The sequence below is a fragment of the Echinops telfairi genome, unplaced genomic scaffold (assembly GCF_000313985.2).
Source record: "Echinops telfairi isolate 266 unplaced genomic scaffold, ASM31398v2 ScPeMD7_6273;HRSCAF=7185, whole genome shotgun sequence".
Taxonomy (NCBI): Eukaryota; Metazoa; Chordata; class Mammalia; order Afrosoricida; family Tenrecidae; genus Echinops; species Echinops telfairi.
Genome location: NW_022110173.1, coordinates 3,797,785 through 3,817,698, shown reverse-complemented (window position 1 = coordinate 3,817,698; position 19,914 = coordinate 3,797,785). Strand labels below are relative to the sequence as shown.

Sequence of the window (19,914 nt, the reverse complement as noted above, 5' to 3'; positions counted from 1 at the left end):
AGACCCTGCTCTTTGCGCTTCTTGAACTTCCGGAAGTACTCCTGGATCAGGAAGGTGGCGTAGAACTTGCCGACTGTGACCTCGTCATCTAGGGCAGGCGAGGAAAGGGAGCACCGGGTAAGTGGGGGACGGACGATGGCCTCCGATAATTTTCCTCTTAACTATTCAGACTTGACGTCGACCTTTATTGTTTTTGGAAGAGGCAGTACATTCATATGATTCAAAAAGGTAAAATAAAATAGAAGAAGGTAGACGGTGGAAAGTCTCCCCCGTCTGCCTAACGATTACCTCCCGATAGCTAGCCTCTTGTATTTTTATTTTCCGGTGAGGTGGCAGTTTAGTATTTGTAAATCACTTTAAGAAAACCTGTTCTCTCAGGAACAATAATGGAAGTAGCGGTAGGTACCATGAGGGTAGGGGGGAGTAGGGGGAGAAAGGGAGAGCCAATCACAATGATCAACGTACAACGCCCCCCACAGGGGATGAACAACAGAAACGTGGGTGAAGGGAGAGCGCGGAGGTGTAAAATATGAGAATAATAATAATTTATCATTTATCAAGGGGTCACGAGGGTGGAAGGGAGGGGAAAAAGAGGAGCTGATACCAAGGGCTCAAGTAGAAAGAAAATGTTTTGAAAATTATGATGGCAACATATGGACAAATGTGCTCGATACAATTGATGTATGGATTGTTATCAGTGAGTAAGAGCCCCCGATAAAATGACATATAAAAAACCCAAAAAAACCCCCAAAACAAGACATAAAAGAAACTTTGCCCTCACCGTTTCAGTCTCTGAGCATTGGTCTAGCCCAGGGGATTTCACCCTGTGGGTCACGACCCCTTTGGGGGTTGAACGACCCTTTCACAGGGGTCACTTAACAGTAGCAAAATGACAGCGATGAAATAGCAATGAACATAATTGTATGGTTGGGGGGGTCACCACCACATGAGGAGCTGTCTGAAAGGGTCGCGGCATGGGAAGGTAGAGAACCCCTGCTCTAGCATTCTCTGTGCAAGCAGAAGCAGCGGTCTCTTTCCCCTGATTTTATAGCAAAGGCAGCATGCTGCTAACTTGCTCCCACCTGGCTTTGTTTACTTAACTGAGAGTGCTCTTACTTGATCCTAAAGCACCAAGTGCCCGTCAACAGTGAGCCGGGTCTTCTCAGTGCACACCTACGCCTGGGCTGGCGGGAGAGTTCACATGGAAGAGAATGCCCCATCTTACAGATGGCGTTTTCTTACCAGGAAGGATTTGGCTGGGCCCCAGCTGGACTGGGCACCCAAAATTAGACATGACATCCTTGGTGTCTTATCTCTGGGATGGACCCGATGATGGGGAAGCCAGTGAGTCTCAGGGGTTCAGAGGGCAGCATCACCTTCTGTGATAGTTAAGGTTTATTGTGCCAGCCTGGCTGATAAACACATGCGGGATTAATTGAAGGGCGGAGAGATTAATGGCTCTTTCTAGTTCTCAGGTCTCTTGCTTTCTGATAGTTGGACCAGGGTGTAGCTGCCTTAGCCAGTTCCCTGCTTCAGCTGGCAAGGCTCACTTCCTGCAAGACATCCCTGAGGAGAAGCCGCATGGACCTACCCTGATGCAGCCCTGGGTGCTGGAGCAGCTGTGTGGAGACCCCTGCCAGCGCTGAGATGTTTACACGCTCACTGACTCAGCTTTCCTCCTGCAGTCGGCGTCATGGCATGTGTTTTGTGAGATTGAGGAGGACTTTGTTGATCAATGTCAGACATATGGGCTAATGTTGGACTTATGGGCTTGGACTGGACTGGGTTGGGCTACTTTCTTTTTTTTTTTCCTGTTTGAAATCAGTTTATTAAACATTTTGGATAAAAGCAAGTCTGTGCTGAAGTTATTTTCTGTTGTGTGTAGAAATGCAAATAAAATATGCATCGCTTTTAAAAGCAAAGTATTTCAGTATAGAAATTTTAAGTATCTCGAAAAATAGAAACGTTTCTAAACACACTGAGATCATATGGTTAGTTCAGTATTCCTGGGATGGTGCGAGATTAGCTTGTTGATGGCTTAGGCTCTGTAGCCATGCGTGTTTCTTGAGCTTCTTCTACTTCGGAGCGTTTTTCATCATTTTCCAGTGTTTGCTGAAGTGCATAGATGGTAGAACGTGAAACTGTTTCTGCCTCAATATCAGCTTATCTTCAACACTTTCTTTAATATGTGAAAGATGCTGTAATTCTTTACCCAGAGCCGCTAGCCCAGCGGTTCACAACCTGTGGGTCTCGACTCCCTTGGGGGTTGAACGACCCTTTCCCAGGGGTCACCCGATTCACAACAGTAGCAAAATTACAGTGAGGAAGTGGCAATGAAAATAGTCTCATGGTTGGGGTCACCACCACATGAGGAACGGTATGAAAGATTGAGAGCCACTGCTCTGGTTCCTTTACCATTTCTTGTCTGTTGGGATGGTGCTGGATGACGTTTGCTGAAGCATCATACTCTTGCGATTTTTTCGTATTCCTTTTGCTTGAAGTATTTGTTTTTTGCATGGGCTCCAGCGATGCTACATTCTATTTCTTTGTAAATTTTTTCATAATTTTCCATTTCTCTGAGACGCGTATCATATACCAGCAAGGTTTTTGCCCACTGAAAATTCCCACTGAGACAGTGTGCTCAGCATACATTGGTACTGGCTATCTCCCTCTTCCTGGGACTCAGAATTGCACCACTTAATGAAGCTTTTCATGAGCAGGTCAATTCTTAGGTCATCTCCAGCGCCATCTCCATCCATGAGGGGATGCTTCTAGATGACTTCGCCGTCAGTCACAGCTCCCATGGCCAGCTGGGATGCTTTCTTAATGTACACGTACCTTTTACATAAACTCTCTCTTAGATACATGTAAGTTTCTGTGGATTTGTTTCTCTAGTCTACCCAGACTAACTCACCTCCTAAGGAGCGTTCTGGAAACATCTGGGGCATAGCTCACTTGTCATGGTGATATGGGTGCGACTGGCCTTTAGTCCAACAAATACTATCCTAGCTCTCTGCACAGCTTCTAAGCACCCTGTTAAGAAGGGAACCACCTGCTTTCAGATAAAAAAACCTGGCACAGGAACACATGGCACATTTGGGCCTGGTTTTAGCATCCAGGAGTCTTCCAGGAATACAACTGTGCTGTGAATTGAAGGAAGGCCGCACCTGGTTTTATTTGAACTGGACCCAGAGGGGTGCACATTTTGGGAAATAACAGCCCCGGTGACAACGCCCTTGTAGTTCCTTTGCTGTCTCTGACCCTCTTGTACCAGAATGTTTTTGCAGTGGTCACTCTCAGCCATGGAAGCCCTGTGTCCACAGGCACGCATGTGCATGCATGTACATGTATATAGACACGGTGAAACCCATGAGAGCCGGAGCTTGGAGGGACTGCCTTGCTTCACTGGCTTCCCTAGTTGTCTACCCGTGATAGGACGCAATCTTACCACTTCTCTATGCCTATCAGTAAGGGATTCTTGAGTGCCCTTTGTCTGACAAGCTTCCACTTCCCACAGGCCCCCGCAGTTGGCAGTTTCACTGTAGATACATTCACTTTTGTCCTTCCTTCAAAATGCCAAAGACCTAGCGGCAGCAATATTCAACGTCGCCCTCCTTCTAAACGCAAGCCTGCTCGTGGGACCTGCATGCATGTGAGCACTTCATCAGTTAATTATGACCTGTGCCACAGCGTGCACACATTGAGAACCATTTGATTTTAGGACCACTGACATGAGTTAAAGCGGTATACTAATATTTTGGAATTGATCATAAAAATGGTTATATGATCTCTGTGTTTCTTGTAGGCGAGGGGCAGGGGCACTTTGGGCGGGCTGGCTGGGAACGACTGCTATGTCAGGAGGAAAAAGAATTTCAGGCTAGAGAATCCAGGCTTCCTGGGAGTCTTCTTTGAGGGCCTCATGATCCTTGGGCCATCAGCCCAGGGGTTTGTGGGTAAACGTGTACACCGCGGCATTTTCCTTCGAAAGCCTGCCCGTCGTCTGAACATCAAAGGGCCTGGCCTGGCCCCATCTGTCCAATGCAGGGGGGTCCACATTTCCATCTCACAGTCTGAACCTGAGACACTCCTGTCCCTTCTAACCGATAGGGCCTTTGGGCCTGCAGAAAGGGTCTGCAGAAAGCATACCCCAGTGGGCCCCCCAAAAGCACAAGCTGCAGGGGCAGCCCCCCATTTCTGATGATTGCCACCACTGGAGCAAGGGGCCACCAGAGATGGCTATGGGCGTGTCCCCGTGCGGACGTCAGGGCACTTACCGCCGGCAGGGGGCGCCACCTGGTCCAGGAGCTTCATGCTGGTGCGCTTCCAGATCTTCTTGATGATGGCCCGCAGCTCCTCGTTGGCTTGCTCGAGGTTCCCTGAGAAAGGGGAGACACAGAGCGCAGAAAGGGGAGACACAGTCCTTGAGGAGGTTGCTGTACAAAGGGGAACCTTACCGGCCAAGACCTGACTCCTTCACTGACCTTGCAGGACAGAGGAGAACTGCCCCGGCGGGTTTCCGAGGCTGTAACTAAGTCTTTAGGGGAGCAGAGAGCCCCCTCGTTCTCCCGGGTGGTACGCAGCCCGACGCAGAACCTGCTCTTGGTCAGTGTAATGTTCTTCTTCTCTCGGCCTCGCCCCTCCCCTTGCTCCCGACGTCCAATGCTGTTTCTTTCTCCCGCTTTCCTGCCTGTTGCTCAGTCCGGTCAACACCACTGTGTCACCTCCATCCACGCTGCATCTCCCCCGTGAGAGACCATGGACGCCAGGGCTGAACTGCAGGGCCCTGGGCAGTGTCACCAGGACAGACTCACTCATCCACGCGACAACTCCCCCTGCCCACTGGGTAGGAAGAGGGCCAATCCCTATGCTCTTCCTTGGGCTGCCAGAAGGAAACAAGGACGGATGGACACAAGGACTCACTCTCATGACTCAATTTTCAGCCAAGCAACAGACAGGTCTCTAAGGGGAACTAGGGAGGCATGCACATTTAGCATACTCAATATGTGACTTAAAAGGGTAGCATTTATCCAGGCGCAAAGTTCAAAAGGGTTAAGAAAGAAAAAATAAAACCAAAAATCTCACTTCTCTGGAGTCAGTTTTGATGCACAGTGACCCTATTGGATAGGGTGGAACTATCCCTGTGGGTTTCTGTGACTGTAACTCATGGGAGTAGAAAGCCTCGTCTTTCTTTCTCAGCGTGGCTGGTGGCTTTGAACTGCTGACCTTGGGGTTAGCAGGCCAACATGTAACCATGATGTCACCAGGGCTCCCCAAGGAAGAACAGAAATAGGAAACAGAAGGACAAAGTAGGGTGAGTGGTGCTGCATTGTGGGGATTGGAATCAATGATATGACAAAAATGTGCATGAATTGTTGAGTGGAAAACTGATTTGCTCAGTAACTCTTCATCTGAGTCACAATACAAAGCTTTTCTTTTTAAAGTAGTTTGTGGGATTTTTTGGACACAATAGAAATCACTAATTAAAATAATATGCAAACACACTTCTCTTCCCAAAGGATTTTTCATATTTTTTAAAGCCTCAATTTAGTTTCATAATGGGGTCGGCAACTTTTGAGACAGAAGAGCCAATTCAATGTCTCGCAACAAGTTAAAAATTATGCGAGAGCCATACATATATTTTACAAACAAATGGGATCACCATCATCTGAATAAGATCCGTTAGCCGTTTTCAATTTTACTTCAGAACCTCACGCACGTACCGGAAGAGATGCACGTGGCTTGGCAGCCACAGTCTGCCCATCCTTGGCTTCCATGATTGCGGGCTTTAACCGGCAAATTGCTGCCATCCTCTAAGTATTTTAAAGTGTTTTAGTCCTATATTCTGAGAGTGTTGAGCATTATGTGACCTTTGTGATAGAGACACGGAAGACAGATGGCTGAAGAACTCCCTCACACCCCTCTGTGGTCAGGAAAACAGTTTCCTGCAAATAGCCACTCTTTCCATGTAACCTAGAGACTCAGAGATGTGCTCTTGTTTATCGATGAGCAGGACGGACACACACACACACACACACACACACACACACCTGTGGGCATTGGATCTGCCTGACAGCACCCTATGGGCAGAGTAGAACTGCCCCAGAGACTCCAAATCTGCCACATCTTCCTCCCTCAGAGTGGCTGGTGGGTTTGAACCACGGACCTTTCTGTTAGCAGCTGAGCACGTAACTAGTGATCACCAGGGCTCCTTCTGGCCACATGCAGACCCTCCCATTTCTCGTTCTTTGCCTATCAATTGGTAACTACACAGCTTGTCCCTACAAACCAATCAGAGACATCCCTTTTCCCTTCCCCCAAACCCACCTTCAGCTGAGTATAATTTAATATATTTGATTTTCATTTAGTTAGTTGCTTTACTTCTTATTTTTAAAACAATTCATTTTTAAAGTCATTTTATTGGGGGCTCTTACAACTCTTGTTACAAACCATACATCAATTGTATCCGACATATCTGTACATGTATTCCATCGTTCTTTTCTAGACATTGACTTTCCATTGAGCCCTTGGGATCAGCTCCTCTTTTTTTCCCTTCCTCACACCCCCCACCCCAACCCTCATGACCCCTTGATAGATTGTAGATGGTTAATTATTTTCAAATCTCACACCAACCGCTGTCTCCCTTCTCCTGTGGTTTCTGTTGTTCTTCCCCCTGGGTGGGGGTGTGTGGTTATGTGCCATTCATTGATAGTTAGTCACTTTAAAGAGAACATTTATTAAAGTCTTAATCAGGACAAGAGAAAGACATTATCCAGATGAAGGAGACAATTAACACAAGGTCATAATGGTGCCCAAGGGCTTGTTAATGCACAGCACTTTAGAGAGGGCATGGAAAGTCAAGGCAAGCTGTCACCAGTGCAAGATGGGCAGCAGACCAAGATGCAAACGTTGCAGATGGAATTACCAGAGTGAGAAGGCGACCCTGATCGGGATATGCACATTGTCGTAGACAGAGCTGCTTATAAGACTGGTCCAGGGGCCTCTCCAAGGCAGTCCGGGCACACTCACGAGTATGGGTCCCCCTTCTGCATACCATGATCTCCATGAAGCACACTCAGGCAAGCCCCAACGGGAGACTGCTCCTCCTTGGAGTGGTTATACAGGTAGAGGTAAGATTATATCCAATACACTCCCTGAGGGCAGGATTGATTATTTTGTATATCCCTAGCTGATGTTCAGAGGGAATCCATGGGGGGACTCTGAAAATACATTTTGGGCTTTCACCGTCATCCATAGACTCCTGCAAACGAGGTGCTCAGAATTGAAGCTCCAATGTAATTCCCTCCTCTGATCATGGATTTTATTATTTACAATGCTTTGGTCACACAGGCTGGTGTACTTCTTCTGTGTGGACTTAGCTGACACTTCACTTAGATGGCTGCTTATGTTAAGACAAGACTTTAAGACCCCAGACACTATTCTTTCTGATAGATGGGCACCCTCTGATTTCTTCATAGCACTTTTCTCTATCTTCAGTGATTACTTCATGAGGGCAAGTATTGAGTAGGGCTACATCATCAGGACTAATTGCTCTAGGATTAGGGTGTAAGATTAAGTGTGAGTTCAAAATATCCAAGGTTTATCGCTAGTTCATGTAAGAGGCAGCATTATCAGTTTACTGATAGTATAAGTGACCCTCACAGGACCTTTGATAATACTAATAATTGCATCATTAATTATCATTACTGACCATTTTTTACATCCTCTAAGTTTATCTAGCTAACAGTATAGAATTTAGAAGACTTTTAAGACAAGGGGAAATACATAGGAAAGCTTTTTAGACTAAAATACATGGAATGTTCACTTTGAAAGGTTAAAAAACTTAAGCGACTGAACCCTGTTTAAGGAGAGAGAGGATTAGACACGGCACGGATTTCAATAGGGCGAAACTGTCTTCAGAACTGACGCATGTCACACACAAACAAAAAGAGAAACCACGGAAGTGCCAACACACATGGTTGTCTTAATTTGCCAATTACGGAATTATAAAATTATAAGCTCAAGAAGGTTGAACTGTAGTCCAATGACTTCTAAATCCACACTCTTGGGATAGCAACATCATCTCCTTCTCACACCAGGGCATTTCAGCTTTCAGTCTAAAGGACGTGTGACCCATCTTTAAGGTGCCCCTCCTGTATCAGAGGTCGGCCTACATCCAAAACGTTTGATGTAAGATCTGATCACCTCAGCCCTTACGCCCACTTCCTCTTCCTTGAGCTTTCTCTGAGTTTTCATGAACGAAAACCCTTCCAGACACTTCCAGGGTTTACAGTCGTCAGTGTCCTTGTCACAAGCGCTGCTCCTCCTGCAGCCACGGCCACGTTCTCCTTCTTTCTGAATCAAGCTTCTCCCTTCCAACGTCTGGACTAGTTTTGTAGTTGGCAGATCCAAGGGGAACGTTTGTTTGGTTCAGACTTGGACTTGGGACACGGCTCTGCCCCTCTGGAGCAGGTATTGATTTTCTCCTGTTCCTTCTGCTCCCGAAAGTCTCAAGGGTGAGGATGGATACGAATCTCACTCTCACAGTTTCAATGTTTTCTCGCATTTCTTTCTAGTGGCTGACGGATTTGCCTTTCTTTCCCCGCCCAACAATTCCCAAAAAACGGGGAAGGGGGCTGTCTCTGGTGAAGGCTCATCCCTGAGTGGGGCGCGCAGGCCCTTTGAGAGGCTCCTCTGCAAAGTCTTTGCGTTGAAAAGATGAGCTTTCAATCTCGAGTGCAGTTCCTACAGCAGCAGCTTTCCTTTTCTCTTGGGAATGCCTACTCTCTGTACTGGAGCTTACATTCCTGCCATTGCGTTTGAAGAAGGCTTTGGGTAACAGTGAAAGCCCCAAGTCCATCTGCAGAGTCCCCACGTGGATGGAGCCTCCAGGCGGCCATTAACCAGGACTGGACAGTCTTGACCTCAGGCAGACTGCATTTGAAAGCCACTGCCTCTAGCCCCGCAGCCAGCCCAGGGAGGGGCAATCCCCTTTAGGGGCGTCGCCAGTGTGTCCCTGATGGAGGTCAGGATACTGCAGGGCCATTGTCAAGAGCCATGCCTTCACTGCCTTGGTCAGAAGGCCCTGGACCGATCTTGTGAACCCTGTGGCCTGCCATAAATATATGTGTCCTGATCATGGTTCTGTTTGTATTTCTGTCTTCCCACCTGTAATTGTGATATGTTGTATCAGTGTTGTTTGTTCCTGTATGGGGCTTATCAGTAGATATTAGGTTTTAAGCATTGACTACCACCCAGGTGTCGACTGGCTGCACTGTGGTGGCTTTTGTGTGGCCATGAATTTGGTATTTCTAATAACGAGAGGGACCATTAACAGTGGGCAGATTTCAGTGGAGCTTTGAGCCTACAACAGACCAGGAAGAAAGGCCTGGTGATCTACTTCTGAACATCGCATCAAGCCAAGTCCGAGTCACGATGACCCTGTGTACCAGAGAACGAAACGCAGACCATCAGGAGGCTGACACAGGACCAGACAAGGCCCTGCTATGTTGTCCATGAGGCAGCCAGGCGGTGGCGTCGGCAGCATCATCGTTTCCCCTGTTTCTTCTTTAAAGGAAGATCACCGTGCTTTCCAAGAAAGCTGGTGCAGCAAATGAGATTCCCAGCTGACAATTCCCATGCAAGGTGCTCAGTGACGCCGGCGGCACTTTTCACAACGTGTCAAGGCTCTCAGTGCTTTTGCGCCTGCACGTTCCCTTCCCCGAGTCTTCTCCACTTTGCTCCCGAGGAACCAGTGGCTTTTAGGCTCAGAGAAATGAGGCAGTGGACACAAGCGTGCTGTCTCTTTTAAGTATTGTAGCACATCCCTTCTGGCAGTACCTTGGGACTTAGTCTCTCCTTGGAAAAGAAAACCTCTTCTCTCTAAACATGCAATACTATTCACTGTGGAAAATCCGGCAAGTATCCAAAGAAAAGGACGAAGGTCTAGGTCACTGCTGAGCCCACCACTCTGTGACAACCAAGGTCAGCAGGCGGAACCCACCCCCCTCCGCCCCCGGCTGTGTGACCTAGAGGAACCGCCACGGGTGGGTGGGGAGAGCGGCAGCTTCTGGTAACCCATGTGTTCCTCGGCTGTCTCCACCTGACTGTCCTTTACCTGCCTCGCGGTCTCTTCTCTTCTCTGAGGACACTCTGGTTGAATGAGGACCCAGGTAATCCGGGATGTGCAAATGCGTACTGACAGACCTTCAAACAAGGTCATGTTCACAGGTACCATGGTTAGGGCTTCCTTTTGGTGGATATAATTCAGTCCACACCAACATGCTAACACACTCCTGTCCACGTCTTCTTCTATGTCACACACACACACACACACACACACACGTGCATAAAATGTGTACAGGCAGTCCCAGGATATTGAGTGAGTTCCTTTCCTTACATTTGTCTTTAAGTCAAATTTGCACCTAAGTCAGAACAGTTGGGTATGGTTTATATCTAATGCCTTGAATCAAATGTTTGTTTTAGAATATAGACATGCACAATTCATGATCACACACACACACACACACACACACATTTTCGAGGCACCCTGGTAGCACAGTGGTTACACATTGGGCTGCTAACCTCAAGGTCAGCAGTTTGAAACCACCAGCTGCTCCTCAGAAGAGAGAAGGTGCTGTCTACTCCTGCTACCAGCCACAGTCTGAGACACCCGCAGGGGCAGTTCTGCCTTGTCTTACAGGGTCACTGTGAGTTGGCACTGACTCCGTGGCCGTGAGCTTCTTTGGTTGTGTTTGTTTTTGTACCATTCCATGCATAAAAGACTAAAGAAACACTTCCAGATGGACTGCAGTGTGGGAAACCAACCCTGAGGAAAATAGGACTAGGATGCATTCCCTAACTTAAAACAGAGGGAATCTGGAACGCTAGTATTCCACGGTAGGAAAGCTACCACTTTGTTAAGTTAGAGATCAAGTTCAAGCACATTATCCTGCTTTAACTAACATTTCCACAGATTCCCCCTTAACAGCTCTGCTGCCTTCAAGTGAGTACCTGGTTGATTCTGTCTTCCTGTGGAAGCAGACATCCCTGTTTGCTCCAGCTCTCCTCACGTGTCACCCAACCCCTCTCCTACCTCCTCACAATTGTGGATGGGCCTGGGGGAGACTTTACCCACCAAGCCCAGATTCAAAATGTTTGCCATTAATTTTGCTTTGTCAGCTTTCAATATACAGAAAGTAACCATGCTGCCCCTGTAGCTCTTTTGAATTTAATACATAAAACAAAAGGGGGAATTGTGGGATGCAAAAGGGCTTTTCCCCAGGTTTCTTCCCCAAAATATATGTCAAACCTAGGATGCAGCTTGCTGTACATGGTAAATGACTGTGTTCTTGGAGGTCAATGCAAACTGCTGATAGGTTATTCTCCCTGAGGGTTACCAGCCGTCTAGAGCAATCCAACACTATTGTTTATTCCCACCCTAAGTAGGGCCCACTCCCTTCTCATAAGGATAGTGGGTTGCCTCCCTGAAGGAGAGCCCAGAGACAAGGTCGACCCCACTCAAGGGTGACCAAGGTTAGGCTGCCATCTTGAGTCTAGGGTCCGCCCATCTTGTCACATATGTACCCCTAATCCCTCCCCTTCCTATTACTTGTACACCCCTAGCTCATCCCCTTCCTGTGACATGTAGGCCTATCGTAGAACCCCTTCCTGTGACGTATGTAATTCCCTGTAATCAGTGGGGCTTGCATGCCCCTAAGTATATACAGGCCGTGGTCAGAACTAAAGAGGCTCCTCTGCTCTCCTCCTCCCGCTCTCTGCGCAGACCTGGCTGCTGAGATCATGGCCGTCCCGGACGTGAGCATACTGCCATGAAATGTGTCTGACTCCTTTATTTTATCTTCTCTCCTGCCTCTCCTAGTCTCAATGACTGTACTATCATCGTTATATATTGTCACCATACAATTGTACCTTCGAACTCCGTGGTGCTATTGTTAAGGACTGGTTTACTTGAACACTCCAGCCTCTTTAACATGATACCATACAGTAACAATTGGTGATGTCTTGATATGCATTGCAAAGTGTCGCCTGTTTGTCGATGTGTGCACCTTACATTTTAGAAATAATAAGCTTCTAGGGGGTTGCTTTGGGTTGTGCACGGCATGTTCGCAACCCGGGGACTGACTGCGTTTCTTTCTTCTGACAGACCGCAGAGCGATGCCTGCTGACACCGACCGCGGGCGGTGGCATCTCTCTGACTACGGAAGGCATGCATTTCCAGTTCAGTAGTAGACCAAGAGCTACTTCATCCTTTGAGATTAGGGCACAGTTTGACACATATCTAGTTGGATGGCTTCTGCTTTGCCTTCACTTCTGATGTTTCGATTTCCAGGAGGATTAAAAGGAGAGAAGGCACCACGCTGGGTCAGTCGCTGGGTGACATCCCCAGGTGCCATTACCATTCTCATTTTCCAAATGGAGAAACCGAAAGAGATTCTTTCGGACAGAGCAGGCGAGTGATTAAGGAAAGAGCCCTGGGACCTACAGTCAGTCCCCTTTCTCCCAGGCCTGCACTCCTTCTACTGAGCCACAGCTACACACAGCACGGGCAACCTGAGATGCCCAGAGGGGAGCTAACGGGCACAAGCAAGCACGGGAGGAAGACAGACCGCTCGCCAGTAGGCGCCACCTCAGTGGGGCTCTACTTTCGCTCATGCAGCTCCTCTAGCAGCGGGTGCAACACGTAGTCTGGATCCTGTGCCCCGTGGGAGCAGAGTTAGGAGGTCTGACAGTAGCCACAACAACGGACCTCGGGTGTGGGTGGCAGGGACAGGGCAGTGTTTCCCTCTGCACCACACAGGGTTGCTATGTCCCGGCTAGAGTCCCAGTCTCACATACCCACAGGGGGCAGTTCTACCCTGTCCTCTGGGGGCGCTCTGAGTTAGTACCGACTCAAAGGCAGTGAGTTGAGTTTCCTTCCCCGAGGCTGCTGAGAGCCCCCTGGGCTCTGTTGTGCAGCCTAGAGGGAGCCAGCCCTTCTAGGTGGAGCGAGTCCTGGGTGTGGCCTGGTAGGCAGAGCACAGTGAGATTTACTGCCACCTCTGAGTGCCTAGACCTTAGTCAACGTTGGCTACTATGTCCCTTTCCGGAAACAGGGCCTTGGCCTTTAACAAGAGTGTGGAGTGCTTGTGAGATTCAGTAGAATCCCACTGTGCCGGGACTCGGTTCTGCTTCTCCTCTGTCTGACCAAGTGCACCCCAGAGCCTCAGGAGGCGGCTCCGAGCAGTCCCCAGGGTTTGAGGGAAGACTGGAGTTCAAAAGAAATAAGGCTTTGGCAAGGCAGCCTTCTAAGATGAGCAGGCCCATGGGAGGGCCTTCAATGTGCCTGCAGGGCACTGCAGATCCCCGGGCCGGGACACCTCTCTCTTCTCCAGAGCAGCCCTTACCTTCTGTCTTGATCCTCAGGGCCGTCCTGACCAGGGCGAAGAGGGTGGCATTGAACATGACCGTTCCATCGCTGTTCAGAGGCATGTTCATGGAGACCAGGCGCTGTGGAGGAGAGAGGCAAAGCCAGAGATGTCAGCGAACCCTGCGTCCAGGGCCCACAGAGCCTCCCAGCCGGAGGAGGCTGGGGCAGGGGGAGCTGCCAGTTCCCGTGGGTGTCAGTGGGGGTGTGAGGAGTGGGTGGGGTGAGAAGCTTGGGTCACTGAAATGCCTTCCAAACCTTTTCAGGTGGGAAGGGGGGGGTCCTCAACATGGCTTCACATACTCCCACTCTCCCCTCTGAGTGAGGAAGAAGAGCATTTTCCCGCAGGAGACCTCTGATTCCACGTGAAACCCACTCAGCTGCCACCTGCTCGGGGTCTGCTTAGGCATCTGGGGCGGCTCCGGGCTGGCCGCAGCACCCAGCTGTGTGAGAGCCAGCTCGGAGCTCCCTTGCCAGTCAGCACTCACGAACAGCCGGAGGAGAGACGGAGGGACCCTGGGTTTGCTGCCCAGCCATTTCCTAGGCGTCCACCACACGGCCTCTGCACCAGGGTGGAGCAGGGGCTGGCTGACACCAGTCCGGACTGCATTGTGTCGCCACGCCACCCCTCCCCCCACCACCAGAATTTGCTTCCGTTTTGTGGGTTTGGTGACATCGGCACACTCCGGGGCCATCATGTGACAGAGCCCTCCTGTCTCCTCCCGAGTGACTGGGCCCCGCTGCATCTCATGCAGACAGGGTGGACTGAACCTCTGTCCAAGGCTCCCTTTCCACAGGGCCTTCGGTCGGACAGACACCGGGGACTGCCTTTCAGCCCTGTCCTGGCGGCACCTCCCACCCCAGCCCCCACCCCTTTTACTGTCTATTCTTTCTTCCGCTTTGTGGGCCCAGAACTCTTGGGAATCGGAAATCTTTTCTAGACTGAAGTGGCGGTCAGATGGGGAGCGTCTTAGCCACGGAGCAGAGCCCTTGGGCCTTTCTCTGACCTTGGCGCCTCCCAGTCCTGTGCCCGGCCCGAGGAGAGAGTGAGGCGGCAATGGACAGGCGAGGACACAGAGTGGAAAGGACACTTTCTGCGGCTGTTGGGACCCAGGTCTGGCATCAGAGTGAAGTTGGCGGGACATGGAGGGCTCCGGGTTTAAGCTGGCACTTGCTTGGGGGGGTGAGGGGGGGTGTGTCACACCAGCCCCACACGAGCAGGAGTCTCATAGAATGGAGGGTGCTTGTCTTCAACATTATTGAAAGTCATGGACTCGCTGCGGAATCAGATGGGAAGTCCAGGATCCCCTTCCTGGTAAAAATCGTTGTTGGAGTGAGTCCAGGATCCCCTTCCTGGTAAAATCGTTGTTGGAGTGATTATGCTATCCTGTTAGGGCTTCACAAATCCTTGAAGCCAGCCCGTGGACCCTCTACTGGGCCCCCGCTCTGGGGAAAGAATCCCTCGCCCCTACAGTCTAGGCTGGGGACGCTCCTAGATGCCTGGGCGGGGATGTCTTCTCTCTGTTGTTCCACAAGCAGCCTGATGGGGCAGCAGAGCTCCACTCGGAACAAGGTCATCTATTCAGGCCTGGGTGGGCATGGGGCTTGTGGGTGATGAGGCAGTCATTCTATTTCTCCACAGAGGCTGAGCACTAATTGCTGCCAGGAGCCTTAAAGCTCATCTGGCTCAGGACTCTTTCCTTTAGACACATGAAATGTTACCCCGTGCCCTCAAAGGAAGGAAGAGCAGAGGTCTTCTAAGATCACAAGACAAACAGGCACACTGCCCCCCCTCCTGGCTTTCCCCCCACGGATCCAGGTCTCCACTTACTTTGCAAGCCACGCGGTGAGGGCAGAGCTTCCCAAAACCCAGTGGGGGCTGGATCCGCCGGAGCAGGGTCACCACATCTAGGTGTTTGATCCGGCCCCTACAAGAGCAAGGTTGGAGGAAAGAGAAAAGGGCAGTGGAGAGGGGTGTCGACACTCCCTGGGGCTTGCAGCCTGCCAGACACACGTGGTACCGAGCCACAGAACTGCACAGCACACGGCCCCAATCCACATCTGTTTAGATTTTACCGAGGCATCTTCCATCCGTGCTGTATTCGGGGAGAAGGGAGTTTAGTAGTGCATTGAGATTCTTGGCATGTACTCTGCTTCAATCAACCAAGAGGTATTTACTGAGCATCAGTCAAATGCAATTGGTCGATGAAGGTAACCTTGGATCAGAGGCAGGCCTGGAATCAAGGTATGCCTGCCCTTGGCACAGTGGATTACGTGTTGGGCTGTGCAGCACAAGGTCAGCAGTTCAACCCCACCAGCTGCTCTGTGGGAGACAGATGAGGCTCTCTGTTTCAGAGACCCCAAGCAGCAGTTCCACTCGCCCTGTGGGGTCGCCACGAGGCAGGACTGACTGGATGACGACTGCCTTCCTGTTGTTGTTGATCTTTTTTAAAGATCATTTCATCGGGGGCTCTTACAGGTCTGATAACCATCCACACATCCATTGTACCAAGCACATTTGTACGTATGTTGCCATCATTTTCTAAACATTTAATTTCTATTTGAGCTCTCGGTATCAGCTCCTCTTTTTCCCCTCCCTCCTACTTTTCCATCCTCTTGACCCCTTGGTAAATTATAAATTATTATTGTTTTCATGTCTTACACTGACCACTGTCTCCCTTCCCCCATGTTTCTGTTGTTCGTCCCCTGGGGGTGGGGGTAAGGGGGCTATGTGTGGATCATTGTGATCGGTTTCCCTTCCTCCCCTTCTCCCCACACCTTCCCCTACCCTCCGGGTAACACTACTCCCATTTCTGTTCCTGAGGGGTTTATCTGACTTGGATTCTGTGTGTCATGAGCTCTTATCTGTACCTGTGTACATGCTCCGGCCTAGCCAGAACTGAAATACTGTTGCTTTTTATATGATTCTAATGTGTGTGCTCATGAGTTACTCCTGACATTAAGGTCTCCTATCCACTGAAAAAGAAGCCCCCTTAGAAGCTGATGGGCTACAAAAGCAAGGTCGGTGGTTCTAACCCACTCGCTGCTCCTTAGGAGGAAGATGAGGTTTTTCATTCCTCTAAAGCAGTGGTTCTCAACCTGTGGGTCGTGACCCCTTTGGGGGTCCAACGTCCCTTTCACAGGGGTCACCTAAGATCATCGGAAAACGCATATTTCTCATGGATGGGGGGGTCACCACCACACGAGGAACTGTATTAAAGGGTCACGGCATTAGGAAGGTGGAGAACCACTGCTCTAACGATTTATGGCCATGGAAACTTACATGGGGGCTTGGCGAGTCGAAATCCACTCCATGGCTCTGGGCTGTAAATCACTGGCTAAAAGTGCCTGACCTCCTCCTACTGCCACTGACCCGTTAGCCTGGGCTCTGATGACGATGCAGTGTTTCCAGTGGACCACCCAGGCTGTCCCTTCCTGCCGTTCGCACAACTCAGTCGCTTTGTCAAGCTCTCCTCCTGGGAACTTACTTGGCTTCAGGGTCATACTCGGCCCAGATCCTCTTGAATTCATCCAGGTGGTGGGGCCCGAGGATGGACCAGTCTCTCGTCAGGTAGTCAAAGTTGTCCATGATGACCGCTACAAAGAGGTTGATGATCTGCAGAGAGCAGAGCGTTCAATCAGGCCGCTCGCACAGGACCCTCTGGCACACCAGCCACCTGAATCCACGCTGCCAACTGAGCCTGCGCGTGGCATTCCCCAGGACCACTCATCCACCACCAGGGAAAAAACATCAGCTCCGGCAACAGAGCCTCTTGGCTATAAACTCCATACCGCTCCACTGGGAGCTGTGGGGAACCAACCCCGCAGGTCGGCCCGACTGCTTCCCTCAGCCAAGCTGCTGGGCATGCTGCCATGGAGCAGGGCCACTCCATTCATCACCTTCTCCTCACTCCTCAGCAAAATGCCCAGAAAGTAGAAGTTCCCTGAGGCCTCCACATAGATTCCTTGCCTTCTGGGACAAGGCCACCCGGACAGACAGCACTGAATGGGTAGGAATGATGGTGGCTGGCTGGGTTTCCTGAGCTCTGGCCAGGGCTTTCTGTCCATATCTCCCTGCAGATGGACATCCCTCCAGCCCCTTGGATGGGGTTGCTCTGACCACGAGTGCAGAGAAAAGGCTTGGGGCAGTCCTGAACCTGCACCCTCCTGCCCCGTGGCCGCGCAGTCCCGCCGGGGCTTACCAGGAAGGCGCAGAGCATGTAGAAGCTGATGAAGTAGAAGACGGCGAAGCTGCTGCCACAAGGTGTCTCTGCCTCCGTGCTGTTGCTGGGCTCAGATTCTGGGGCACATTTCCTGCCCGGCATGCAGGCCAGCATGATGTCTTGCCAGGCCTCCCCTGTGGCACACCTGGGGAAGAGGGGGAGAGAACCTGATACTCACGTGGTCAACCTCACGTGCCCGAAACAATGGCAGCATCCCCTGGACCCCTCTGAGACCCCTTTCTCTTCCCTTCTACTAGACCAGTGATTCTCAACCTGTGGGTTGTGACCCCTTTGGGGGTCAATTGACCCTTTGACAGGGGTCGCCCAATTCCTAACAGTAGCAAAATGACAGTGATGAAGTAGTAACGGAAATAATTTTATGGTTGGGAGGTCGCCACCACATGAGGAACTGTATGAAAGGGTGGCGGCATGAGGAAGGTGGAGAACCACTGTTCTACACTGACTCTGGTATTATTGGTCCCTGGATATTTGGGTACCCTGGCTAAATATATATAACATTGTTTCGAAACTTTATGCAAATGGTAACAGACTCCTCCCTTCTTTTTCTGCAAACGTCTTCTTTTTACGTGCCATGTTATGTTTTTGAGTGAACCGGTCATTTTGATGTATCTAGTTGTAGTTCGTTCATTTTAACCACTGTATAGGATGATGTAGTTAAAATTCTATGGATACACCATTTCCTATGGATATATTCTATGGATATACCACCCGGTTAATGGGTATTTAGCTTATTTCACAATGTATATATATATGTGTGTGTGTGTATATATATATATATATATATATATATATATATATATATATATAGTGGTAGTTACATAATCTGGTGTCACTTTGAGGAGGTGCAGAGGTAGAGTCCAGCCTGTCAATCAGGATATTGCCAATGAGGCCTCTGTGTGGGCCTAAGGATTCTGGGAACTCCTGTGTTTCCTCCTTGGAGGTCAGAGACACAGTCTCTCTGCTCCGTCCCTGCGAGACATTCTTGTTGACAAGCCACATGGAGACAGGCGGATGGCAGTCAGAGCCTCAGAGCTGAAGGAACCACACGACACCCCTGCCAGCAGGGGAGATGTCTCTACCGCCACTGGATGCACAGGAATTTGCACCCACTGGTCTGTGATCTTCCTGCATTCAGCATCATTGCATGTGTTGAGTGAGTCTGACGAGGACTTTATAGATTGGTATTGGACAAATGGGCTAATATTGGACGTATGGACCTGATCTGGACTGGGCTGGGATGTTTTCTCAATATTCAATTGCTCTTACATATAAAACTCTTTCCTATACACATATGAGTGTCTATGAATTTGTTTCTCTAGTCTACCCAGACTAACACACACACACACACACACACACACACACACACACACACACACACACACACACACACTGCTATTACAAATAATCCCGCAATGAGTGTGCAGTTCCATGTCTTGGTATCGAATTGCAGTTGCCGTGTGGAAGGTTCTGACTAGCTATATTTGCTCCCTAAGCATTGCCCAACTTATACTCCTACCAGCAGGGCAGGGAAATGCCACCCCCTGGCCACCACTTGGCGTCAGTGACCTTTGACAAGGGCTGACCCGATGGCTGTGAAGGCTATGTCATGTATTTGGTTTCGGATTCCCCTGGTGAGTGGGTTGAGAATGTCAACTTTATCTTCTATTGAATTGGATATTCCTATTGTTTTTGCCTGGTTTGTTCTTGGGTTGTCTTGGTAATTTCCAGGGTTAACCATTACAATTTTAAAAAATGATCAATTTTCCCATTATCTGCATGGCAAGTACTTCTTCCAGCCTGGCTGATCTTTTATGGCTATTGGGATGTATCCAAGCACGTTTTACCTTCTAATGTGATCAAATGTATAGTTTTCCCTTTAACTATTTTTTTTTTGCATTTTGTTTAAACAAATCTTTCGTATTCTAACGTAAGAAGCTATTCTGTCCCCCACCCCACCTGTTTTTTTCATACCCCAGAACATTTTAATGTGCTTCAGCTGAAAGTTTACATAACAAATCAATTTTCTAGTCACTGCACACATTGTTCCGTGTCATTGGTTGTGGTCTGAGGGCCAGCCCTCTCCCTTTGCCCCTTGTTCCCCTTGATCAGGTGTCTCTGCCCCACCCCAGCTCATCGTCAGCTGCGGGCGAATGCCCTTGCTGTTTGGGCCTCGTGTGGAGGGGGCTGTTACGAAGAGCACATCCTTCCTGCGGCTCTTGTTGGTGTCCCAGGCCTGTCTCCTATTGG

At 49.6% G+C, this 19,914-nt stretch overlaps 1 protein-coding gene and 1 pseudogene across 1 annotated transcript in view; both read right to left on the bottom strand.

The window, feature by feature from the left end:
• The window catches only part of CACNA1C (calcium voltage-gated channel subunit alpha1 C), an 865,289-nt gene that overhangs the window by 19,455 nt on the left and 825,920 nt on the right, over positions 1–19,914 (bottom strand). Inside the window, exons 37-42 of the mRNA XM_045295927.1 lie at positions 17,626–17,791; positions 16,912–17,039; positions 15,255–15,351; positions 13,404–13,506; positions 4,275–4,376; positions 1–88 (exon numbers count right to left, since the gene is read on the bottom strand). Of these exons, the coding sequence (XP_045151862.1) occupies positions 1–88; positions 4,275–4,376; positions 13,404–13,506; positions 15,255–15,351; positions 16,912–17,039; positions 17,626–17,791 (684 nt within the window). The remainder of the gene's footprint in view (positions 89–4,274; positions 4,377–13,403; positions 13,507–15,254; positions 15,352–16,911; positions 17,040–17,625; positions 17,792–19,914) is intronic.
• On the bottom strand, positions 2,023–2,804 carry LOC105979326 (annotated as a pseudogene).